At 35.4% G+C, this 26,643-nt stretch overlaps 1 protein-coding gene across 1 annotated transcript in view; it reads left to right on the forward strand.

Annotated features, from left to right (window-relative positions):
- Nucleotides 1–26,015, forward strand: part of SMCHD1 (structural maintenance of chromosomes flexible hinge domain containing 1) — a 74,459-nt gene extending 48,444 nt beyond the window's left edge. Inside the window, exons 31-48 of the mRNA XM_027711313.2 lie at nucleotides 175–254; nucleotides 1,736–1,893; nucleotides 4,324–4,439; nucleotides 4,905–4,966; nucleotides 8,505–8,592; nucleotides 9,003–9,134; nucleotides 9,954–10,103; nucleotides 13,424–13,550; nucleotides 13,717–13,836; nucleotides 15,179–15,264; nucleotides 16,264–16,386; nucleotides 16,653–16,843; nucleotides 17,610–17,719; nucleotides 18,979–19,049; nucleotides 19,882–20,053; nucleotides 21,952–22,110; nucleotides 22,773–22,896; nucleotides 23,872–26,015. Coding sequence (XP_027567114.1) covers nucleotides 175–254; nucleotides 1,736–1,893; nucleotides 4,324–4,439; nucleotides 4,905–4,966; nucleotides 8,505–8,592; nucleotides 9,003–9,134; nucleotides 9,954–10,103; nucleotides 13,424–13,550; nucleotides 13,717–13,836; nucleotides 15,179–15,264; nucleotides 16,264–16,386; nucleotides 16,653–16,843; nucleotides 17,610–17,719; nucleotides 18,979–19,049; nucleotides 19,882–20,053; nucleotides 21,952–22,110; nucleotides 22,773–22,896; nucleotides 23,872–23,983 — 2,181 coding nt within the window. The 3' untranslated portion in view covers nucleotides 23,984–26,015. The remainder of the gene's footprint in view (nucleotides 1–174; nucleotides 255–1,735; nucleotides 1,894–4,323; nucleotides 4,440–4,904; nucleotides 4,967–8,504; nucleotides 8,593–9,002; nucleotides 9,135–9,953; nucleotides 10,104–13,423; nucleotides 13,551–13,716; nucleotides 13,837–15,178; nucleotides 15,265–16,263; nucleotides 16,387–16,652; nucleotides 16,844–17,609; nucleotides 17,720–18,978; nucleotides 19,050–19,881; nucleotides 20,054–21,951; nucleotides 22,111–22,772; nucleotides 22,897–23,871) is intronic.
- Nucleotides 26,016–26,643: the final 628 nt, after the last annotated feature.

The raw sequence follows: 26,643 nt of genomic DNA on the forward strand, positions 1-26,643 counted from the left end.
TCATAATAAATTAGTATTCATAACAGTGTCTTTCCCTAATTTAGAGTGCAAAAATACAAAGAGACTACAGCTCAAATCGACAGGCAGTATGCAGGCAAATGAGATACATGTTTTCTTTTAAGACTTGATGCTGTTTCTATATCACTAAAAGAATAAAATTTTTTTATTTGACAGATTGTTCCTTCAAACCAGCAACATAAAACAGATGACACTGGTAGGGCTAACCTCGGAGTTTTTAGTATTCATGGACCTAGGTAAGTAGTGAAAACTAGATTGAAAAAAATTGAATTCTGAAATATTACTTGCTAGATGTATTTAAGCTGTGCATTTCATAAAGTACCTACCAAGTATTAATCTAGAACTGAGATCAAACATTAATTGCTTGTATGCTGGTGGATGGCCAAATTTTAAGTTTTAAGAAATTAAGTGCTTAACTAAATAAAATTCCTTAGCTGCTTCTTTTGGTCTACTGAGAAGCTGCTAATCTAATTTTCTGAATCCTGTTTTTTCTGGTGATGGTAAAACACAGCTTATAATTGTCAACCTGCACCAAGTGCAAGTGGTGTCATAAACCGCTCAAAAGATTTGAAATGTACAGTCTTTAAGTGTCCCGTTCCAGACACTATTTTTCAAAGTAGGAACACATTCTGAGTGTTGAAATTCCACTCTCTCTGTGTGCTAGGCATTGTTTTAAAGGATTAGGTGGAGTGTCCAAAAGAACTTTAAAAATATGTATTTATCTTTTCTTATTTGCACTCGAACTAAGGAAGTCTTATTTCCAGGCAGATGTGTGTCCTGTGGCTCCTGCTTCTTTATGTGCTTCTTCACGCTCACTTCTTCATGTCTGGCTCCCCTTACACTCATATGTCCCATCTGGCTTTTCAAATTCATCATTTTTGTATCTTCTTCTATTCACAGTTCTGCTATCCACTCCCTGTGCCCTTGAGCTTTTCTTGCAAGACCGGGTTGGCTTTAGATTATTTCTTTGCATTCATATCTGCAGGAGTTGGCCAATAGTACTATTTCGGGTTTGGAAGAAAATAACTTTGAATGCTGTTGATGGTGCTCAGTGTATTTATAATGCCTGTGTCATGGTAGAAAGATGATGAACATTAGTTATCAATATAGTACTGTAGGTTAGAGACAGGTGTGTCATCATACTATTTATAGAATAATCAAAACTGGCTGGGGAGTACAGCCTCTATGCAATTAAATACCGTATTCCCAGTTATGTGTGAAAACTTGAAAATTAAGTTTTTAATACTGTAAAGAAAATTAGTTATTTGATAGCGCTGAAATCTTTATATACTGGCACTGCACTTTGCTACATGTGGATGGTAGTTAGATTCGTTCTTTGGAAACTGTCAAAGCAGAACGCTCCTCAGACAGTATTTGTATTAGGTGTGCTTGCTTTCTGCTTTACTGCCTTCTGCTACTTGAAGCTGTGGTTGCTAGTGTCTTACAGACAGGCAATGAAACACGATCAGACTAAGGAAATATAATGCAAAATTAAGTTCAGTAAGCTAATATCTTAAGAATAGCTTAAACTCACAGTTTTACTTGTCTAATGTTGCATTAACACTTCTGGGTTTGTCTTCTCTTTGCTACAACTTTGCCACTACTGAATATTGTTTGTCATGCTTTCAGATACATGCTTCAGACTTTTGAAGCCTGTTGAAAACTGGCTTTTCAGAAGAGATTTTATATCGGTTGTTATGATTTCTGTATATTGCAGGGGAGAGCACATTTTACAGCTTAGAGCCTTATACAACAAGACAACATTAGATTGTCCTATAATCACAGTAAATGTCCTGCCTGATCCTGAGAAACCCGTTTGCTTGAATGTTAAATATGACAGAAGTCCTTCTTTTCCAGCAGGAGGTACCTTTCCTGGTAAGTATAAAGACCCTTTAGTGGATCACTCAAGAGCTTTGTAAACCTGTGAAAAACTGTTTTAGTGATTCTGGTGGTGTATTTTCTTGCTTTTTTGGTCTCTTTTGTCTCAGTTCTTTGTTACAGCTGTATTTGAGATGCATCTGTGACACTCGGAGATAAGAAATATGTAGGTCATCTTTGGAAAGCATTTCAAAGGACTTCTTATTTATTTGTTCCAAATTGTTGGTTCTATCCATCTGTAAGTGGTAAAACTACAGAACTTCTTCTATATCTTTGGTGAAATACCATATTTCAGTTTTCGATCTTCCCAAAAGTTGATCTGAGCTAGTTCATGCATATTTCCCCTCATCCCTTTTTCTATGGAATAGTGACAGAGGAAATGAAGTGAAATTGTAGGCCAGCCATGAGTCAAGAGGAACCAGAAAGTGATCAGAAGTATGCCAGGGACAGTACAAAATGCTCTTTTCTCCTGATGTATTCTCTAACAAAACAGTGATCTTTTCCTTCCAACTAAGACCACTGACTCATTAAAGACAAAAAACCATCTCATGTTTTGTATCCCAGTAGTATTTACAATGAGGAAAACAAATAAAGAAGAGTAAGTTAGAACCTTGAGGAAATATCTTTTGCTAAAAGCGAAACAGAATTTGAAAGTTTTGCTTTTTTCTGTATGGAAACTTTGGCATGAATAAGAGACCTATCCTAACTAATTCCATTAGTTCAGGAAACAACTCTTCTTTACAATAACCATGTATGATACAGTATCTTGCAAAGATACTCTTCAGGAAGCTGAAGTCCTGTTTACATAAATTAAGTAGAAAGCAAGAAGATTCTGTCAGTTTAAGTGTAATGCTGTATTAAGGAAGGCAGAAAAAGACTTCAGTAATAATTGAGTGAAATTTAAAAAAAAAATAAACTTGAGACCTAGGAAGCCTACTGTATTTTGTCAGTAGTATCTGTGAAGGAGAGTAAAGTAGTTTCCAAACTACTTTTTTTTCCCATTCGAATCCTACCTTGGATTTTAAAAGAATAAAATTAAAATTCACTTTTGAATCTTCAGTAGATGACTTTGAGATCTATTTGATGCAATGCTAAGAAATTTCCTATACCGAATGATATTCACTTAATTATAAATTAAAGTTATTAACTCTAATATACTAATCCTACTTAATTTGGCCTTTATTTGAAAGGAATAAAGTAAGGTGGCAAATCTGATGCAGTTTTCAGAAAGTTTCAGGAGAGGTCAAGGAAACTTTTGATCAGGTGGTGTGTTTTCAGTACTGGGCAGTTGTTGGAAGGAATATAACAAATATAACTAAGTGACTTGATGGCTAAGAAATGGGAGCAAGTTGGGAACTATGACTTTCGTACAGGAAAGTGGTGCCTTAAAAAGGTATTTGAAGAAGCTGACAAATGTATGAATGCGAGTGATCCTTCTGATATAGAGTACTTGGTTTCTTAGACAGCTTTTGGCAAGTTTCTTAACCAGAGGCTCTATAAGATGTTACAGGACACTGTCCTTCCAATAATTCAGTCTTTCCCTTTAGATGGACTTAAAAATTGTTTCTCTTAGGAGTGTTTTCAGTTCAGTAAGATTTCAACCTAAGCATCTGATTTTTTCCCACCTATTCCTTTGTAAATGTTTCTGGATTCTCAGATGATAAAGGTCACCCAAAGGTGACAAAAAAAAATTGAAAATCTGCTTCATACAAATCCATTTGTTGTATTCCCAAGCCTTTATGAAATACCCACAACATCTGTTCAAAATTTAGAATAAAAAGGATGTGTTTGTGGTACTAGGAGCTGAGAAGCAGAATACCCCCACAAATACAAAGTCCGGGGTGTTGGGGCTTGTTTCTTTACCATCTTAACTTGATCAGCCAACATTTTTATTGCAAGAGGTTTTTGTTCTTTAGAATACTCCATATAGTGTTATGAACTTGATTAAATTCACAGGGTATTTTAGTTTTGCCTAGAGGAAGCATAATGTAGAATCATAGAATGACAGAGTGGTTTGGGTTGGAAGGGATGTGTAAAGATCATCTAGCTCCAACCTCCCTGCCAAACAGACCTTTTTCAAATGTACTGTGTGGTATAAATCAGCCAGGTTTTGAGAGTAAACAGCTTCATCAGGAGATAACTTATATAGTATATATGACATTACATTTTTTAATAAAATTAGGTAATTAATTCCTTATTAACAGCCTCATATCAATTAAATACTACGTAAATAAAATACTTTAACATCCTAATTATTTGACTTACTGGTGAGCTCAGGTACACCTGAGGGTGGGCACTGTAGTCTTGGAGAGAGTCATGCCTCCATTTTTATCTTAGGTGTGAAACAGGCACAGAAATTAGTGAAGTTTAGGCTTCTTAATTCTGAATAAAAATAATCTTCAAAGAATGTTGTCTCTCATCCCACAGATTTTATGGTTAGTGTTCTTTCTGAAGATGACACCATTATTAAAAATATTAATCCAGCACGGATTTGTATGAAAATGTGGGAAGCACAGAGCAGCCGGATTAGGTCGCCAATTGATGTAAGTCATCAAAATGCATTTTCAAAACCAATGTCAAAATGCCAGCATAGACCAAACATATTTGTAGTAGAAACTTTCCTTCATTTGACTTAGATCTGTATCCTGTTCTAGATTTTAAGTAACAATTATTACAGATCAGCCATATTTATTTGTCAGGATCTGTCCTGTTACGAGTTGGCAGACTACTCAAGTATCAATACTACAGTAATAACTGTAGTATTGATAACATAAAAATGTTACTGCTCTGCAGTAGCTAACTCATAGCAGGGAGAGGATTAAAAATTGTCACCCTGAATTTTGCAAAGATTCCAATAATTAAGGATATGAAACTAGTGCCTAAATTATAGGTGATCTCATTAAATTACTGTGTGCTATCAGTACTGCAAATCATTAGGACTTGATAGCACGTTACAAGTAAGATACTTTCAGTATATTGCATTAAATTTTTTGGATCTTTCTGTACAGGTTACAACATTTAGCTGTAGTAAAGTGAAGGATGAAAAGGAAGATGGCTTCTTCTACTTCAGGTATAGCAGCATTTATTTTATAATTACTGATGCAACTTACTATACAAAATACATAGTTTGAAATAGAAACAAGAGTTTTATGTTTTGATAATAACAGTCTGTTATAGAATTAATAGGATACAGTGCTAAAAAAAGGTGGAAGATACTGGCAAGATGCAAAGAGATGGGGATTAAATTCTTTCCTAGATACTTTTAGACTTTGTTTAATCTGAGAGTAGAGAAGAGTCTAAGATAATATATTGGCTTCGCGGCGGTGCAGCCTGGCCGGCCCCAGGCGCATGTGTGGCAGTGCGGCCCGGCCCCAGGCACGGAAAGGAGTGAGAGAATGGGAGCTCCGCCTGTGCGGACAGTGCCGTCGTGGGAGATGAGAGGGGAGCCCCGGAATACACAGAAGAGGAGGACAACTCTAAACCCGGGCAGATGGAGCTCGTTCAGCCCTGTAAGGCCATCCATCTAAGAGAAGGTCACTCTAAACAAACCTACGTCCTGAGGACCTCGCTGCCACCATCCGAGCTCGCTCGGCCCCGGCAGATCAACGTTAGGATTAAAGGGTGGGCTCAGTTCAGCGCACACTGTGTCTCACCTAAAAAATCCGTTGCGCAGGCTCGAAGGCCTTACCTGCATTTGCAAAGCCCTGTATCACCAGCGCACTTGTAACGAATGTGGGTGGAGACCTTTCCCAGATCTTCGTTCGCGAAGACTGGCCATGATGATGATAATATATTAGAATGCATGGTGAGAAATGCTAGCAGTGAAGAGACTACATCATCAGCTTGCCGTGTGTATAGCAACATTCTTTAATTCTTTTCAATGTAATGTTCAACTGCTGTAGAATTGCAGGCTGTACAAAGCAGACTTAACTCTTTATTTAATTCTTCCTGTAGCTGTGAGTTGATCCTCAACCATAATCTTGGCCCTGTCAGTTTAGTATTCTCCTTGAGCTACTTATTCAGAGATACTGTCTTAGATGACCAGCAACAGAACTAGAGCTCATCCTAAACTGGTGCCTGACTTGCCATATTCTTTCTACATCTATTTCTGGTAGGCCATCAATGAGATCAGCTAACTAGTTACAGTACTGGCTGTTGATTCAAGCTCTTGCCTCCTAGGAGTGAGCTTTTCTTCTGCTTTCAGAAAGCAGACTTTAGGATCACCTTATTGCAGCAGATACTACTGTTGTACAGCTGATCCTGGTTTCTGCATCAGAGGACAGAGGTAGGTTGCTGCAGCTCAGTTATGTTAAGATCTCAGGAAAGTCTGAATGGCAGCACTTCAAGAGGTGGTAAGAAGTTTCCTAACTTGTCTCTCAGCTGCAACTCCCCTCCCTTTTGAGGAGCATAGTAGAGTTCCAGAAACCAGGCATCCAGTTTGTAAAAAGACCTTCATGTAGCATTAAATCTTCAGAACTTTTTTCTTGGGAGTTGAGACTCAAATCCAGGGGTCTGACTCAGCTTTTTATGCAGTGCACATGTACCTCCATCTGTAATTCGCTCTGTCATATCCAGACAAGAAACTAACCCATCTGAGAGGGCAAGTGCTACAACCCTTGTTTATTCAGTCTTTTTAGCTTCTCTAATAATGTACAGCAAGGTGATGTATTTGTATATGAAGGCTTTTTCATTTAAGAGATTACAGCTAACTCAAAAAAATATTTAGGCATGGCTTTGTGTATAATTTCCAAGATCTGTCTTTACCTTGAAGGCATTTGAGGTTCCAAAGCTGTCTGAGGCTGAATTTGGCAGCTGTAGCACATGGAGACTCAAAATGAGGATGCAGTTTTGCTTTTAACAGAACAGTTTTTGTGTGGCTGGTCCAAGGTTATGAAATGAACTTCTTTAGAAACCAAGGATTGCTTCAGATTTGCACTATGAGGTACATTTCTGTAACCTTGGTCATTCTGAGAAATATTTAGTAGGTATAATTAAATATAATTAATAGGTATAATTAAAACATAAGAACTCCCTAAAATGTTATCAAAACAAGGCACTCTGCATCATGTATTTGTACCTCCATAAAAAGAAAACTAGAATGAATGTGCTGATGTGTAGTCGTGCTAATAAATGTTCTCCTGTGAAAAGCACTGTGGTCAATGTGATATAAACTAACCTGTATAGACTTGAATATGGAATTATGAAAATCTTTACATTGGTATCTGTAGTATACTAGTTGTTCACAAATGTCCAGAATTAAAACTCCCAACCATACTGAAAAATTTGAAAGGACAGTAGACACTGCCCATTAGCAGCCCTTGTAGAAAAGATATGTTTTAGTCCTTGCTGCCAGTGTCTGTGGCATCACTGTCTACCACCTGCTTTGTCTCAAGTTTTCCTGTTCTTGGCATAGACAAATGGTTTTCATCTATTTATCACCAGTCAGTAACATGAATGCTATTATGCAGTCTTACAACTTTCATAGCAATTGTGTCATTTCTTCTTTTCATAAAGCCTGTGTCTGTCCAGCTGTGAGATCCTTAGCAGATTATTTACAACTCAGTTTTTTTAATGCATCCTGACAAGGCAGGTGCTACTTTCAGTCTTAAGCTAGATAAAATGCAGAAAAGAAGGTAGAATTCTTTCTTCTCTATATGAAATATAAACATGAAAAAGTCATGACCTATCCTAGAAATATTAAAGCTTTGGAATTCTGCTTTTTACAAGTTATGTATTCCAGGGAATCTTGCATATCACTCCTTCCCAAACAAAAGAAGAAGAAATAAATATCTTAATATATTAACAAAACAGATTAAACGCTGTATATTGAAAACAGAAGTCTTATTAAGCAGTACAAGAGTGCCACGAGTCATCCTTGTAGAAATATCTGAATCTTGGCTTTTTGGATCTCCTCCAAAGTTTCTAAGCATTTGTAAGTCACTGCTGTCCCTTGTTAAACACTGTGAAGGTCTTCTGGATCCCGTGTGGCCTTCCTTGCTTGGTGAAGTTTTGTTTATAGCAGCAGAACGTCTGGTCTTTCCTTCATGTTTTGATGGTAGGAGCTCTTTGCCAGTAGTCTATACTCTGGAATGCTGTACGATAAAATGAAAACAGTTTTTTCTTTCACTGGACTCAACACCAGCCAGTGGTTCAAGTTACCCGACTTTGAACAATCCGAGTAAGGGAAGGAATTAGCTACTCAAATTTTATGTAAATTTTATTAGATTTTGAGAGAATTTATTGCAGATCTAAACGTGTCTATGCTTTGCTCTAGAAGCTTTATGAAAACTCATTTAATAGGAAGTGAAATGAAGTAGACTTGCAAATTTCTGAACAGTAGAGCCACAACAAACTTCCTATCAGCTAGGAGAGACAAACTCTCGAAGGAGACTTTCCTCAGTCAAGCTTCCAAAAGTCTCATCTTAATTCTTGAAAAACTTTGGTGGCTTTCTTGCTGAAAAAAGAGTATTATGCCTTAAATAAGAAGAGTATTATGGCTTTCTAACTGGTTGAAGGACTACTCAGAATTTGAATTGCTTGCATACTTACGTACTTGTCACTTCAGTACTGACTTGTGTTTGCTTGGTGTTTATTTTTGGTTTATTTAGGGATAAAGTGGTTCCAGAGCGAGTGGGCACTTACATTATCCAGTTTACCTTTGCAATGGATAAGACAAATATGCTCAACAGTGAACAGGTTTGAATCTATAATTAATTGCATGTAGCCAATAGCATGTAATACAGAATCATCTGTGAGAAGTGTTATGATACTTTGTAGATTCAGAATGCAAATACTTTCACTTGCAACTTTTGCAAAAAATTATATTTTTATTTTTGATAGCTACTGATTTTAAACTGTTGATTATCAAAATATGTTTTTATTAACTTTTATAACCAAAAATTTGGTGGAATAACAGAACTGCATAATTTGCAACCTAGTAGAACTGCTTTATGGTTGTGCTAATTTATTTCAGGATTGTCCATAAATTTCTCATGTATTTGTTTCAATGCTTCTTGAGCAACCCAAGTGTGCAGATGAACTGCAGTTAATTACATCAGTCTTTATTTTATTTTAGTTTATTTTATTCTTCTTCCTTTTTCTGCTAGATTATAGTTGAAGTTGTACCTAATGACCCTGTGCGCTTGCTTCCTGATTCTTTACCAGCTACTCCAGCAGTTTCCAATGTTCGAGCTCTTACGAGCCGTACACTGGTCAAGGATTTATACCTTCATATAATGGTAACTATACGTTCATACAAAATCATAATTAGAGAAATATATAAGACTGCTAAAAATATTTTTAATTTTGCTGTAAGGCATTGCTGCTGTTTCTTTGCAGGTTAACTTCATAAAAAAAGAAAGATGTAAATCTGTGATTTTTCAGCATATGAACAGGTGCATCTTGTTTCATTTATGTACAGATGACCAAAACTTAAATGTTCGGTCCTTGCTGTCAGACATGTTTCTTGTTGCCACAGGAAAAATTTGTTTCAAGAATAGGTTTTGGTGGGAAAGCACTTGTATATACTGCAGATGTTTCTCTCCATGATTTTTCTTCCAGGAGACAGTTTCTCTTAGAAATGTTGTATTACGAAAAATAAAGTTTCCTGGACTCTTCATGTTCATAGGGATACAATTTACCAGTTACCACCATGAGCAAAGCAGACTCAGCTTGTGGAAAACTAATGTAATTTGTCACCAATTAAAAAAGATTTGAGTAGAAACAAAGACTAAAAATAATAAAGAAACAGCTTCTGCTCCACCCTTTCCTAGGCTCAACTTTGCTGCAGACTCCCCTAGCCTTCCCCAAACAGTGCAGGTGGGTGGGGAATGGGGGTCACAGTCAATCCACAACAGCTCCTCACAGCTCAGCTGTGTCCTGCAGTGGGTCAGTTGGAGCACCGGCCCTGTCCAGCATGGGGCAGCCCCCACCTGTCCTCACAGCCCTGCAGCCCCCCACTGCTAGCACCTTACCATGCAAATCCACTGCAGTGTAGAAATGGATTACTTAGTTCAGTTCGCGTACCAAAGTAACTTTATTGTCTTTTTTACTTACAGGATGAATATAACAACCACACTGGACTTGAACTAGTTGGCAGAGTAATAGCAAAAATTAAAAGCCCTAATGAAGAAGATATAGAGATCCCACAGTTTCAGGGGAAAGTCAGTACAGTGGAGTTTCCATTTGAGCATGGATCAGCTGAAATTGTAAGTGTGACTGAAATACGGAGCTCCATGAGCAATGGATCTAATGAGGTTTATTTTCCTACAGTGTCAAAGTTGATCTTACATCTCATTGTGTTCTGTGGAGGGTTAGTATATATCGTAGCTTTCCCATACAGATGAGTAGATAACTTATTTCTTCTGTTTTTGGTTGCTGATTTTCAGAAAACCTGAAGGATGGACATTGGTTAAACTGTTTATCCTTGCCAAGTGAGGGAAGTGTACAGGTACTTTCACTTAGGGACTGGGACAGGCAGGGGGATCTAGGACAAATATTTTCTGCGTTTGAATTTCACGTGTAAATAACACTTCACCAATCTGTAGTTAAACCATTAATATTAGCAGTATTTTACAATACTTTCTGGCTGTAATATCTTAAGATCCTTTAGACTAACCTCTTCATACATTTGTAATTAAATTTTACCAGGTTCTCTTTACATTTTCTCAAGCTAAGTGGGGCTATATATACTTTGCAGAAAGACATCCTATCATCATTTGAAGAAGTAAAGATAAAAGTACCTTTTTTTTTATGCTTTATTTCACTTATTGGTGCATTTGGCTGCTAAAAATTACTGCCTTGTTTTGGTTTTAATGTCTGGCTGTACCAACATGCATACCTCTGAAACTACTGCATACTGTAGTCAGATCACCACAGTCACTTTTTTTCAACAAATACAGATTAAATTTTTAAAGCCTACGATTTCTATCTGTCACAACTGTTACAAAATATAATACAAAAGACACGAGTTAAAACGTGCACAAAAGCAGAAACTGTTGAAAACACACCAAAAAAACCCAACTGAGTGTAGAGTTTCTTCTCTGTGGAATAGTCACAATCACTCTCTTAAAATCCTACAGAGAACTTCAGTCACTAGGACTATTCCTGTGGTGAAACAGTTGTATATTTGTTTCTTGTTTTCTTCAACTTGCTGAAATATAAGAATGACAGAGCAGAATTTCATTTTTGACTACTTCATTTGATTGTTGTCAGATGTTTTACTAGTCTGAAGTCTATGGAAGTCTTCAAACAGTTAGAAGGGGTACTGAAGGAGAATCCAGCTTTCTTTAAGACATTTTCTCAGCCACCTTTTCAGACTTGCTCATTGGAAGCAGCTTTGCAACAGACCAGCATCAGTGTGTGCCAGGTGGAGGCAGACACTGCATAGCAATGAACACAAAACCTCCAAATACATCTTGGAAATCACCACAGTAAGACCTCAGTACAATCCTAAAATCTACAGGTCCTACATACAAACTTCTTCATAATATATTTTGTTCAGTACATTGACTGCTTTGATGGAACTACATATATGAAACTTAATGACACAGTGTAAATAGTTCTCTGTTTGTAACAGTCAAGGACTAGAAACATCTAGTTAACATGGACAAACGTTTTTCACTGAACAATCTGCCAAACTCTGGTCTACTCTAATCCATAAGGAAAAGTGACAAAAAATGTATTAAAAACAAGCTAGAAAAATGAAATGCAGGGACTAAATAGAGGTATCAGATAAAATAATCGATTTACAGTACACTCTTGAGTTTCTCTTGTTCTTCAACCAAGTTTCAGGAGTCATACATTATTTGGTTTGTGAACACGTTTTTCTCAGGCAGGTGAGGTGAGAAAAAATGCAAAAGTATAGCTAAGGGTGGTCTAACAAAACAGCTTTTTTTCTGCAAATCTTGTGTTTACACCTCTGGTAATGAGGTGGAAACTGAACAGTGTTTCAAATTTCATACTGTTGAGGATAATAAGAACCCCATAGGGTGGCCTCTGACAGTTCAGATAAAATTACTGGATAATTTCTCTGACTTCTCACTGATGCAGAAATAACAGGGGTTGTTTTATCTCCATGTACCTACTGTTGTTCCGTTGTGATCTAAATTCTCCAGTCTTACTTCAGTGACAAAGTTAACAACCTATGTAATGGAGGGGGGAGTGTGTTAGGATTTTTTTTAATTTGGCTTGTTTTGACTTTTTTCTTTTTTTTTTTTTTTTTGGGTAAGCAGACTTTTTTTTCTTTCTACTTATGTATTCCTGGTTTGATAGAGGGTGGAGGATGTTGTGTGCTTCTTCCTTCTCATTACTGGGACCTGATGAGATCCTTCTCCTTTTGACAGTAACTTGTGTTCCCTCGTCACCCATAGGCAATAATTGTGTTTCAGTGAATCCAGTCTCTCTTCAGGCAGTTTTCAGTCATCTGGTTTATACTGAGTTCGCTGACTTGAAGCAACTCACAAAATGCACGTGGAAAGAATTTTTTGGTTGTGATGCAATGTACTTTTCATGTGACTTGTAATGGGGAGGGGAATAATCTGATAATATGACATATTTACCCTTACTCACAGGTTTAGGAATACTAAACTTGTTTAATGAAGAAAAATGTTTAGACTTTTATTAGAATATGTTTTCTAAGGAAAAGATATTTCCACTACAGACTTCTTCTGATAAAATATGTAGCTGCAATATTTTTGAAAGCCATGAAGACTATCTTTGAAGGTTATATATCTATCTCTTCTTTTAGGCTGCAACCACCTCTCTCTTGATTTGGCCAGTTGAGTAGCAATTTCTACATGTTAAAGGTGGAAACAGTATGAGTTTTATTATAAGCATTATTCATTTTATGCATGATACCTTTCCCAAAGTAACAGCACATTTAGATATTGCCTGTACTAATTTTATTTCTGTTTATCATTCTTTATGGTTTTATAATATTTGCCATGTTTATAAAGAAAGACAAAGGATTTAGTTTGTCTTTTCCATAAGGAATTAATAAGAAACTGAATGTTCATGATAGTGTTTGGATATATATTGTTCATTCATTTGGGACTTGCTGTCTACTTCCATGGTAACAGCAGTAACTTTAACTGAGCACTGGGAATAGTTTGTTTTTCCTTCTCTATATTTATGCGTCAGGTCTTTCTGTTTAATGTTCTGTTTGCATTTCACATACTGAATGAAGTTCACGTGAGGAAATCTTGCTCACAGAACAGTACAGAGGAGATTTTTTCTGAGCATCTGTTTCTTGAGATAAAATATATAGCCAAAAATAATACAACTTTTTAAACAGGTAAAATGACAATCTTAATTCTTAAATAATAAAATGGCTACTGCTATATCTTTGTATTTTAGTTTTGTTTAATAGTTGTAAAAGGCATTTCCAACTCAATACTTAAAACCATAGTAATGCTGTTTAGACATCAGGCGTTAGGTAACTTACAAGATTTAGTATTTGAATAATGTTTATTTTGTGTGTTACCTCTAGTGTGGGCATAAACTTATGTATGTTTGTTTGTCTTAATAGAATCTAGTGCTGGCTGAAGACAGTCCTGGAAGAGATAGCACTGAATATATTCTTGTCTTTGAGCCACATCTGCCAGCTCTGAAAAAACCTTTGGAACCATATCATCTCTCATTTATGTTTTACAATGGTGTGTGTCAATTACTCTAAAATACTTGCTTTTCCTTAGAACCAGCTATTTTTAGGTCCATAATACTTTTTAAGAACTATGTAATAGGTTAATAGATTTTTGCTAATGTTTAAACGAGCTATGTTACTGTATTTTCTTTTAAAAGTATATATGCTTATTTCTGTAGATTCCAAGAAGCAGCAGCTGATGGCAACACTTACAAGGGAGAAAGACCAATTATCTAAGTCCATAGATCTTTACAGAAAGATGTTTGATACTACTAACCAGCTTGTAGCTGAAATGAAATGTAAGTTCAATCAAATATGTAGATCAATTTCCTTGAAATTTTTAACTTTTTTTCCTTTAATAATTTTGAGAATATAGAGAAGGGGAGAAAAATCAGTATTGAAATTGAGAGTCAGTAATTAGAGGAGAGCAGAAGGGAGTATAGCTTGCAGGGAAACATCTAATTATTTGGATGTACCTTCCTATGAAGGGTCTTGATTTGAGGTAGAATGTCTTATGTCAGAATTATCAGAAGAAGTAATTGAAGTTGGTGGTCTGATTCTTTTTTCCCGTGACTGTCTTTCACTCCCATATTTGCGATGAATGTGTGAATGCTCATACATCTGGAAATTCAGCAGTTGCCTAAAACCAATTTTGAGAAATGAACTGTAGATAATCCTCTCTAAAAAAGTTAGTCTTACATTTTCAGAATGTTACTTTTTCCCCTCATATTTGACTCTTTGTACATTATTCAGAAGTGTTGTGTAGCTATTCAAGTTTATCTTCATCAGCAAATGTAATCTTTTATATAGTCTATTAAACTGAAGAGTAGTATGAGGGCAGTGGTTTATGGGAATGGGAGAAATGAAAAAAAAAGTTTTCTTTGCATTTTTTTCTTGTTTAAATCATCCTGCCTGTTGATCAGAAGGTTTGTTTTAATAATTGCATTTTGAATTTTTGTTTTGAGTAATCACTTAATGTAAATAAAGCAGGCTGGAATTAGAATATGCTGCTGTTTCTTGTAAAATTTTAATACTGCATGTTTCCATTATGAATACAAATTCCTGAATTCCAGTGTAAAAGACAAAAAACCCTTTGTTTCATATCTGTATATTTTTGCACCTCTGTAGACAGTAAGTTAGAGAACAGCATTATACTTTATGCTTAAGTAACATTTTCAAATATAAACATGTTTTGAATAGAGAATGGAAAGCACCTGTTTACTCATTTGTTTTCAAAATTGCTTCAGTTCAGATATGAGAGTTGAGGAAATAGTGTCCAAAAAGTGGTGTCCCCTATAACAGAAAAAAGAGATTAGTGCCAGCTAGCACTCTTCTCTTCTGTCTTGCCATTTTACCTGTTGGAGAACCATTTAGAAGGATAATTGAGGATGAAAACTAAAAACAGCTTACATTCTCAGATTGATCTGAGATCTAGGCTCCTTTGCTTCTTGAAGCTGAAGGAGTGACATGTGGTGAAATTGCTTAGAAAATGCACAAATCACAAGATCTTTGTGGACAGATCCTGATATTCTGGGCTAAAATTAAGAGGCAAATAGGATCAACTGTGGCAGGCGTAATTTTGAAAAGTGTCCTATTGCTTTCTAATATTTCCTTACTCTCTTTTGATTTTATTGATTTCAGGTCAGGTTAAAGAAGCTGAAACTAGAGAAACTTTCTTGAAGAACGAACTGAAAAAGCACCAAATTGAATTACCACAGACAAACATAGTAAGGCGTACTTCTTACTAAACTCCACTAACATCTTTCAAATAAATCTAATCCTAATATGAAACTGATATCAATATATAACATTGTTGAATCACACATGTTTCCAAAATCATGAAAATTTAAACCATAGGAAAATTTGTGGATCAGTGTCAAACTTAAGATTTTTTTTTTTTTCTGTTAATGTGAATATCTCTAAAAAAACTGCAAGAGAAATGTCTTGGTCTTTTTATATCTTGGTCTTGTTTTTGCATTGCTGCTAAGGTTACTGCTGTTATTGGTATTGCTAGTTTTTATAATGCATTATTGCAGGCTGATCAATATACACTGGATATATTCTGGCATAAGTAGACCAAGGGAAAACACTTCAGAAAATTAGAGAGTTGTGTATGTTACTGCCAAAGTTGATGTAAAAATAAGTTTGAAAGATTCAGGGCAATGTAGCCCATTGCTAATTTCCCATAAAGATCCAATTATATTTTAAAGAAGTTTTAAAAAAAGGTTTTCTTTTCTTTTGAAAGAAAGAAACCCCACCTGTGTAAACAAGTATCTTTAGATCAAATAAAACCAGGTTACAGTTATTAATCACAAATCAGTAGAATTAAATTGCAATCTTGGTACCCAAGTTCCTCCTGCTGGCTAAATTTTTCAGACTTGGACATAGTCCCCTTCTGAAATGGTTTGGTTTTGTACATTCATGGGTGTCTCTTCTACTGTTTTAAACTTTCTTCAGTTTTGGCCCTAATCCAGCGCTGTTAGCTCTTTGTGAAATGCTCCTTGAAGTCTTCAAAAATTAAAAAGAAGAATAAAAGGAGTAATTAAAAAGTTCAGCAAGATGCCTTCCCTCTTCTCTGAGATTATGTAGAGTGGGTCCCCTATATATTAAAAGTCTGTTTCAGATTATTGAATGTTTTTTATTAGAAACTTAATTGAGGTAAAGTAACTACTGCTGCTGCTCAGTCCAATGATACATGCTTGCTGATTTTAAACTTACGTTCTCAGATTCAGTATGTGGATTCACTTCTAAAAAAAAAAAAGATGGATCAAGAAGGAGTAATGAAGCAGCCAAGGAGAACTTGTACCCTCCCAAACTATCCAAAAGGCAACCCAGATATTCTAGGCAAGGTGAGTTTTCTCTCAGGGAGCCTTCTAATGCGTTTTGTTGTTTCCATGAAGCAGTAGTGATGAAAAATTAGCCAACTGAATATGCAAGTAGTTTTTGAGGAGTATTTGAAAAAAGATAGCTATCTCAAATCAGATGACCAGCTCTTCTAACAGCCATCAACAGGGGAATTAAATGTGTGATTGAAGTTGCAGGATTGTTATGCTTAGCATGAAAAGGAGAGGTGATCTTGATTTCTGTTTTGACTATTTTAACTTCTGTGGTATAGATTGCACATTTAGCTCAAATCGAGGATAACGAAGCAGCAAAAGTTATCTCTTGGCATTTGGCGAGTGACATGGACTGTGTGGTCACACTGACGACTGAAGCTGCTCGTTCTATTTTTGATGAAACTCAAGGTCGACAACAAGTGTTACCCCTTGATTCTATTTACAAGAAGACACTCCCAGACTGGAACAGGTAGAGAAAAAAAAAATAATTTTTTGTCTAATTTGTTTTTTAAACTTTACTCCTATTAAATATTCAATGTATAAAATTTCTGGGTTCACTACTATAGCAACAGTAATGTAACTTGAAATGTTAGCTGAAATCGTAGCTTTATGTCTTTAACTGTTGTGTGATGTTCTTTGTCTAATAAGGTGTTTCTATTAAAAAGAGAAGACAATCTACCTTTTTTTCTTCACTTCTACCTGTTTTCTCAAGCAGGAACTTATTTTTAAATAATTCTAGTGCTTCAAATCAAATAATAACTTTTCAAAATCCTATTTCAGGGTACATTCCCTAAAATCATTTGTAGTAATAGAAATTCATGCTGCTATTTCAGTTGCCTGAAAGATAAAGGATAATACTGTATTTCTATTCCTTTGTTTATGACAATGACTGCTAATATGAAGAATACCCTTTAGAAAAGATCTGATGTACAGATTTATTTGTAGGGTCCAAAATCTCAGTTTTTATAACATGGTGCGTTAAAACTTGTCCGTAAAATTAGTCATATGAATTTGCTGGAAATAATATTTCATTAAAAATCAGTGTTTGACCAAAACATCTTTAATATAACTGACATTTAAGATCATGTTGGGATCATTTTACCACCTCATGTGGAAGCATTAAGATGCATTCAATTCAGTTTGAGATTTCTGACTCGATGTCAGAAGCAGTAATGAAATAAGGACAAATTGCTTTTTTCTTGTCTTCTCCTTCACTCTTCTCTTTCTTTAACCAGACCTTTACCTCACCTAAGAAATGGAAAAACCTTCTTCAAACCTATTGGAAATCCTGTATTTGCCAGAGATCTGTTAACATTTCCAGATAACGTAGAACATTGTCAAACAGGTAAATGATATGAAAGGAATTGTTAATAACTTCTTTTGTTTTAAAAAATTAAATACAGAAACATCACAAATGATAATCCATTCAGTAATCTTCATTGAGATGTTTGCAAATACCAGTGTACATTCCTGGTGAGGTCTACTGGTAAAAAGAGGAGGACATTAGCATTAATTATTTGTAAACAGCAGTTTGGAAAATTTCAGCCATGACCACTGTCTTCTACTTGTTGTCTTATTTTCATTTTCTCTATTTAGATGTACTATAGAGTTGTTTTCTTTTTTAAGTTACTTCAGCATTATCTTATTCCCAAGCTCCTGTAAGCAGAAAATGACAATCATGAGATTAGTTTGATATTTCCAATTGCAGAAGTTACTCTTTTTGTTAGGCTGTTTATCCAGTCCTATTCCTCTCAAAAGTAATGCTTAGATCTATGTACATGCAGACTGAACATGACTGTGTATGTTATGCTTTAATAGTTGTAAGAATAAGCTTTCAGTTTTTATGTAAATTTCAATTCTAACAACATAGAATACCTACCTTTTCTAACACTTTTTTTTCCTAAATTAAGTAGACCTGCTCCTTTATATGGAGAGTTGGAATCTGTAATTAGGTCAATAAGTTTTTTATTTGACTTCACTAATTCCCACTATTGAAATATTCCTCTCTACTCTTAATAAAAAACAATTTTTAGTCTTGTGCATTTTCAGAAAGTTAGATGGTCTCTTGGGGGAATTTAAAACCACATTGCTTGACATATCTCATGCAGGACTACCTTGTTAGACTTTGTATGGAACAGAGTAAGCAGAATAAACTCAGTTGGATTATCAGCCTGTGAATGTTTTTTTTCTTTGATGGTCCATTGAATACTGAGAAACATATTAAGAAACTGTGAAAAAAATTCATCATTCCAGGAGGACTTGAAAAAGATGATAATTTATATAATTTACTGAAATTTGGGATTATATTATGTGTGTCTTCATAAAGATATCAAGAGAGTACTTTAGTGGAAAATACAGTCAATTATGCCAAAAGGCAATTAAACATACTAATTTTTTTTCTTTATGAATTCTTTGATGAAAGCAGAAGATTACATATCTATCTTAAGCTCAGAATAAAATTTCATTGAAAAAAAATCATTTACATGCTATTTCCCTTGCACTTATCTGAAAAGATGTAATAATGATGCCTCAGAATTGACTTTTCAAAACTCGAGTTATTTTGTTGCAGAGAAATTTCATGGTTCAAAAAATTACATTTTTCAGTGTTTGGTATGCTCTTGGGTGACACTATCATTATAGATAACTTGGATGCTGCCAACCATTACAGAAAAGAGGTAGGTTTCAGTTATTCTTGATATTTTATAATACAGATATACTGCATAGCTACATATTTAATACATTACAAACTTAGTATAATTTCCAAGTTTAATGCTGTTGTTAGCGGGAAGTGTGCTTGCTGTCTGTGGGGTCTCAAAGCACTTAACATGAATGAAATCTCTATAATTGACACTGACAAAATTACCTCCTTTTAACAAATTCTGTTATGGGAATGTTGCCATTGACACATGGCACCACGTTTTTAAAGATAAACATTTTCACTTTTGCTGTTAGTGTTAAATGCAAGTCCTTCAGTACTTTCCTAGTCACTACATGTATAATAAAACACAGGAGTCTAAGGCACTTGATGAAATTTCAGGTCCACTTGACTTAAAACTTGATGTGAAACTTACTGGATCTCTTCGTGACCCATTTTATTTAGGTTTAATGGTACACTTTCCATTTCAGCTCATGAGTTTGCTACAATTGAAATAATGATTCTACATAAGAATGTAGAACTGTACTGATGGCGGTTGCTTCATAGTATATGTTGATAATAAGCTTTTTCCACAGTATAAATTTAAATTCTGCCTTCTGAGTTCTGCTAAAAACTGAGAACACAACCCCAAAAAAATTTAGCCTTCATAATTATTGACAGTGCTGCTTAATTTTAATATATGCATTCTGTTGCTTGAAAGCAAAAGTCATGACGTGTAATTTCATAAAACAGGTTTCGATTAGAGAGCAAGCTGCATTGCAGTTGAAAAATAAGCTTCACAGCAGCATTGTTGAAACCTTAGATTTTTTTCATGGAGTTACTAATTTAGTATCTTTTTTATACTTGTGTAGGTTGTAAAAATTACACATTGCCCTACCTTGCTGACGAGGGAGGGTGACAGGATTCGCAGCAATGGAAAATTTGGAGGCCTGCAGAATAAAGCTCCTCCAATGGACAAACTCAGAGGAATGGTATTTGGAGCACCAATGCCAAAACTTTATTCTACTTTCTCTGGACAGATAGGTGGGTTAATGAAGTCATAAAAATACAAAACTTCCAAAATTATATTGTTTGCCTATGTTTGTTATTCTCTTAAGTAATACAGAAAGGAAAACTTCACTTAAGCATAAAGTTATTTTAAGAAATAGGACCTGTACAATGTCCTGTTTATGAATTTCTCTTTTCTTAAAAGCTTATAGCTATTAAATTTCCTGAAAGAAGAAAAAATAATAGTAATGAGATATTTCCCTCTTTTTCTTAGTCTTATTTAGGGACTATAAGCTGTGGTAGTTAATTCAAACAACAGGCATGAGAAGCTTGAGCTGACTGAATTCTAGCATCCTTGAAAAACAAGTTTCAGGTCTTTCTACTCTGGAAACACCATACATCAATTTAGAATTTCTTACTGTGCAAGTAAGCTCTATGAAGCAGTGGTAGAAAAATTCCTGTTTTTGTAAGAGAGGATATTTCATAAGCACAACAGCTGCATTATTACCATAGCAAGAAGGTACCTTTTATTTCTTATGAGGTCACTTCCATTTCATTATGTGCTTGGAATCTTCATTTGGGAATAAAGGTTATAAATTAAGTTTGAAGGTGGCAGTTTCTGTCATGTAACAGCTGACCTGACTGATTGGTAAAACATTGAAAAGTCTTGTTCACAAATAATAATGCTATGAAATACTTTGTTTTCAAAAGAAAGGACATGAAGTTTATCCAGGAGAGTATTCCTAGAAATGTGCAATGGAGAGGACTGGGGGGAGAATGAGAGAGAACACATGCACCTACTGGAGTAGCCTTATATATGAACAAACTACTTAACATTAACCAATTGAAGGAGGAAAAAAATAAGGACTAAAGGGATCTTTACTGGCATTTCAGTAAAAAATTTATTATATATAGGGTAAACATAGTAAGCATGTCAGCCACAGGCTAAAATTTGATGCATTTAAGACACTTTATGTTTGTCTATCAACACATTTTCAATTGTTGAACTGAATTATTACCATATAAATTAAACTGGCATTTTCTGTAATCATGTAATCATGGTAAAAGAAAAAGGCATGTTTTAATTTCACTTGGAGTGATGCTAGACATTTAAAGGAAAATCATAGTAAAATTCTGTTTAAAGGACAGCATCCATCTCATTACACAGGACTTGTCTTGAACTGAATTTCACTCTTAGCATTAGTTTTGACATGCTCTTTTTCAACATTTGTAGCATAAAAGGAAAGTAGGTACTTAGTGTTCAGTTAAGCTTGGTGCAAGCCACCTAACACTCACCAAAGTAAAAGGAATGAGCCTGGGCTGACATGCTTGAACCCTTCCTTTATTACTTGATCTATTCAGTGCCTGGGCAAGGAAAAATTCTTTTTTCATATGTTAAAAGAGGAAAAAGGTTTGTCAACAAACTACACCCTTGTTTTTCTGAGTCTACTTGATTAGATTTCCGTAGGTAGGACAAAGTGAAACTCGATAAATGTTCTCTTGGTCCACAAGGTGGAATACAATTCAAGTCAGCAATACAAGCTTCTGCTTTGTAGTGCTCAAAGCAAAGCATACTACAAGCATTTAGTGTCATCAAAGGTAGAGAATTTGTTTGGAGACACAAGGGACAAGATGTGTAAAGTAATACCAGTTTCCCACATAATTTTCAGAGTTTGCTGGTACTGTGAAATAAGATATGGGCTCAAAAAGAAAAGAGGAATCAAAATATTGGATGTAATTTTTTGCCTCCCGTTACAGTCATTTTAATAACAGCTACCAATCCATTATAAGTTCGTGTGTTTTTTAAGTAGTGCTTTAGAAATATATGTTTTCTTGTGGATTTATACATTGTCTGAATTGTATTTGTTAGCGTTCTAAATCAAAATGGCCACATATTTATTGTTTTGTGGTTTATTATTTTATTCTTCCATTAGATCTTCTTCAGCAATACCGTGCAGCAGTGGTTAAACTCGATAATGTGAATAAGGACCTTGATTTACATTTGCAGTCTCTGAACACGCCAGAAATGCAAAAGAAAAAACAGGAACTTGCTGAACAAGAGAAAAGCCTCAAGCTAGTAAAACAGAAATTGGGTAGGTTATTGTATTATAATTTTGGTGTCCTAAAGGAGACTTAACTGAAACCAGATGTATTCTGCTCTTGCAAACTAAGAAGTACAAACTATGAAGGAAAATTGTTAACATTAAGAGCTTAGAGATGTCACACTTTAAGGAAAGAACAGAAAAACTGTATGTAGTACTATGATGGTGTAGATAGTGCCTAGAGCAGCACTGTCCTGTATTGTGTTCAGATAATAACAATGTGGTCAGTCAGTGTCTTGTGAACATGAAACTATGATCTCACTAATAAGAGATTATATAACTATTTGTGTGGCTGGCTGAATGGCTTTTGCTAAGGAAACACAATCAAAACATTGTGCTATAAAAAGAAACACCCCTAAGTCTGCAAGGATAGTATTTCTGAGTTAGAAGTGGGTTTTATGTAAATATCAAATAATTTACAATATTTCAAAATATATTTAAAAAATCAACATTTACTCTGTGACTGTTATAAGTAAAGCAGATAGTTTTATCTGTCACCTTTGAACTTGGTTTGAGACATAAGGTAACCATAAAATTTATGGCATATCTAAAACCTTACTTCAGAGGTTTAACTCTATCTGTTAGAGGGCCCATTTATAACCAGCGGGTTTAATTTTTTTTTGTTGTTGTTCTGATTTGCAACTCTTTCATAGGTATGACTCCTGCTTTATCAGATAAAGGCGCTGAGTCATTACTTCAGCCTATAATGTTAGATATGTCTGACACTCCTATACCTCCCAAAAGAATGCGAAGAGAAACAGTGAAAAAATTGTATAGGTAAGTCTGTTCTGAATCTAGTCATTATTTTCTCATATCCTGAATTCAAAACAAAAACTAGTTTATTTTGCATATTTTTAATTCATATTTGTATGCAGTAACCAACAATTAGTAGAGTTTGCATAAAACTGATTTTCAATACATTTTTTTTAATTTCTGCTGCTATTTAAGCTTAATATAAAGATTTGCTTAATGATTCTAGTTCTGTTTCTCTTTATGAACTGACTGATTGGCATCTTCTAGCATTCACATTCTCTGTGTTTTCTGGTATATTCAACTCTGTTACACCCCAGAAATATTTGAGATGGCTTGGTCTATAAACTCTTTTCAGGTTTGATTTCAAATACTGGAAAGATAAACAGAGAAAAAATTGTTTTTACAGAATAAAGAATCATACTTACACAGCTTTTTCTAAGTAACTATCTGAGCTGAACTGGCAGTAAAGTATTTAACACAGTTCTCTCTTTACCTGTGTATCTTCTTCTGCATTCCCTCTGTGGCTAAGGAGCATTTGAACACACACACACACACAAAATCTGGGAAATCTGTATGTCTGTATCTTTAAAGTGACATGGAACTGACTTTTCCATTTCTCATGTCCATCCTCATGGCTACATCATTCTTTGCTGAACTACGGTCGTATTTTTAAGATTATTTAAATCTTATCCAGTTGTGTTCTGTGAATCTCTGAACAAGTGTTCACTATATTACTATGTCTCTTTATTATTTGTATTGGTTACTATTTTAATTTTTATCTACATATAGAACTGAAATGGTTATGTATTTAAAGTATCTAATATTAGCCTGGTGCTATTCTTCATTTTAACAAAATAATTAAATAATAAGCTGTGCACAGATTTGGGGTTTATGTTATTTATACTAAGGGGAGCTCTGTGTTATATATATGTATTACATATATATATATGTAAGAGAAAAGCTTTGTTTATAAGCAACTGTGCTTTTATTTTTGTTTAGCTCAGAAGAATGGTTCTCCTGTCCCACAAAGCAGCAGCAGCAGCAGCAACAGCAAGTGCTGCAAATGGCCCCTTCAGAACTTAATGGAACTACACGAAAAAGAAAGGCATAGACTGATATGACCTGCTTGGAAAAACTATATATTGAAAATGTGAATACATTCAGTTAAAGGAAATTCTTATGTTGTATTACCCATTACTATGAAGATTTTTATACCAATAGAAGATACAAATTAGTTAGTGGTAACAAAAGTTTAAGTATTTAACATTGATAGCCCAATTTTTGTATAGTTAATTTTAATTTCTGAAGGCTTTCAGAGTTTTTACGTTCATGTGTGAAAAAAGTTTAAAATATATTCTTTTTTATTTATGAAAAAATAAAGGATCTTTTCAGTAAAACTGCTTCAGTGCAAAGCACTGCCAATACAATCACTTGTATTGAATAGATTGTCATGAAATGAGATTTTAATTTAAAAAAACATCCCAGGCTGTCTGGGAGAAGAGAACTTTCTATAGTAGTCTTTTCTGATGGATGAGCTGTTGAGGTAGTATCAATTCAAAAGGGAGGGTTTAAGCAGCAATATACTGAGATCTAACTGCAGACGTTCATAAAGTCTTCACACGGTTAGCAAGAAGCCCCTATCAAAGGCTATATCCAAGGTGTTGGCATGGGAATTAATTTCTCCTTCAGACAGTGCCAATGGAAAAACAAAGTAACTTGTGAGTATGAAAAGTGCAGTGGGTTTACTGTGTGTACTAGGTGGCTGTTTTATGGATTGGTGAGTAAAGGGTGAGTAGGGATACTTCACAGTTGTGGATGAGATATAAAATCGTACCAAAGCTAACCATCTTTTCACATCTGTATTACCACAACCATCGTAAAGGGACCTCACTGCATAAGCAGATAAAAGATTACTCCTTGACACGAAAAGAATAACTATGACAGAAGGATTTGAGTAGGAAACAGTAACGTCACAAAGGAAAAAGAAAAATCCTTACAGCTGAAGTGTGTGTGTGAATTTTAAGAGGTGGAAATGGAGACTTCAGCTGGATGTAAAATAATCATGTTGGGAAACTGTAGATACCCACGCAGAATTTTACTTTACAAGGCTGTCCCCAACTTCAAAAAACAAACAAAAAACCAAAACCAAAAAAACAAACAAACAAAAACAAATAAACCACCAAAAGAAAAGAAAAATATGATCCTGCTGGTTTTCATAAATACCTAGAAAATTAAATTGTCCATGGTTTGAGAAATGGAGTCTTAAAATGCGAGAGAAAATAGCCAACAGGTAGACGAGACCAAAAAAAAGAGCCAAAGGTCACCTCTAGTGATCTGCATCATAAGGATTTTAGTGATGAACAGGGCAGAAAAGGACCAGGCATAAATAAAGATACAGTTTCAGCCAGGGTCAGAGCGAGCAGCTGGAAACATTTGATTGAATGAAAATGATAGGGCAAGAGTAGAAAGCTAAGCTTGAGAAAGTATTAGTTGAAGCCATGTAAATTAAGAAATAGACGGTGGTCAAGGGTGTGGGTGTGTTGTTCACATCTGCCTCAAAGAATTCCTGCCTTGGAGTGAAAGTTGGCACCAAATCTACTGATTTATACTCTCAGCAGCATGTATTTTATATACAGCTTTTCTGAAAAGGGACTTTAAACTTAAAAAAATATGATGGCATCCTGCTAGAAGTTTCAGAATGCTGATCACTGTTGCACATCTCTGTGACATTTCTAATTAAATGAAATGTCTCCAAATTAAGGAGAAATTAAACAGGGCAGTTTGTGGTGGAATGTTCTCCAAAGCTTCATGTCATAAAGTAGGCTAAACATCAAATTGTCCTGTTCTTAAAGAAAATAACTATATTCAAGTATAACATGTAACACCAGCAAGAAACTATGCTAGCCCTTCCTCAGCCCTTTTTCCTGTTTTTCAGCTCTAAATTTAGACATACAGGCTTAAACTAGGTAGCCATAGTGGAGGATTTGCCACATGAGAAGTGGTGCCACCACACCAAGTTACTTGGTAGCACTTCTTTCAAATGCATGTATTTTAATTCTGACATCTGCCAAGTCTCAGCCTCCAACCTCTGGATAACCTTGTTGATTTAATCTTGTTGGATTAAATACATATTCTGGCAGAAATGTTTCCTTTTGGAATTCATCTCTTGCCTTTGATAGTCAGTCGTAGGCACTACCAGCATCATGTGATGTATCTCCCTGCTGGAAGAAGCAAATATGAAATTAAGAATGTTTTCCGGGGTTGTGCAATAGCTATCGGAGATTTCAGGAAATTTCACCAGGGAATCTTCAGGATTTTCCAGCAGAGTGATTGCAGGTTATTACAGTGCAAGTTACTGTTTTGCATAGGCTGTTTAGGGCAACTGATTTGGTCATGACAAAACATTTGAGCTCTGAAGGTAAGTGTCGGTTTTTTTCCTTTACACATTCTTGACTCTCTAACAGAGCAGACCAGGGACCTCTGCCATGCTGTCACCTGTGTGTTGTTCTTGTTGGTTTCATGAGGGGCTGGTGGAAATCCCTGCAGGAAAAGTGAAAGTGGTTGTGACTCGGGTCTGGGCCTGCTCGCGGGAACAAGGAGCTGGTTTCTGATGGAGGCTGGAAGCAACTCCAGGTGGGGAAGGGCTGCTGGCTGCCACATCAGAGGGAGATGGAGCAGCTGCTCGGCAGGGCTGGGTGGAGATGGGATGGAGGCAAGAGCTGCAGGCATGTTGGGTCAGGTGGCATCAGCCACAGAGCAGAGCTGGCTGGG

Source organism: Pipra filicauda, unplaced genomic scaffold (assembly GCF_003945595.2).
Source record: "Pipra filicauda isolate LSUMZ 115617 unplaced genomic scaffold, ASM394559v2 scaffold301_size890592_pilon, whole genome shotgun sequence".
Taxonomy (NCBI): Eukaryota; Metazoa; Chordata; class Aves; order Passeriformes; family Pipridae; genus Pipra; species Pipra filicauda.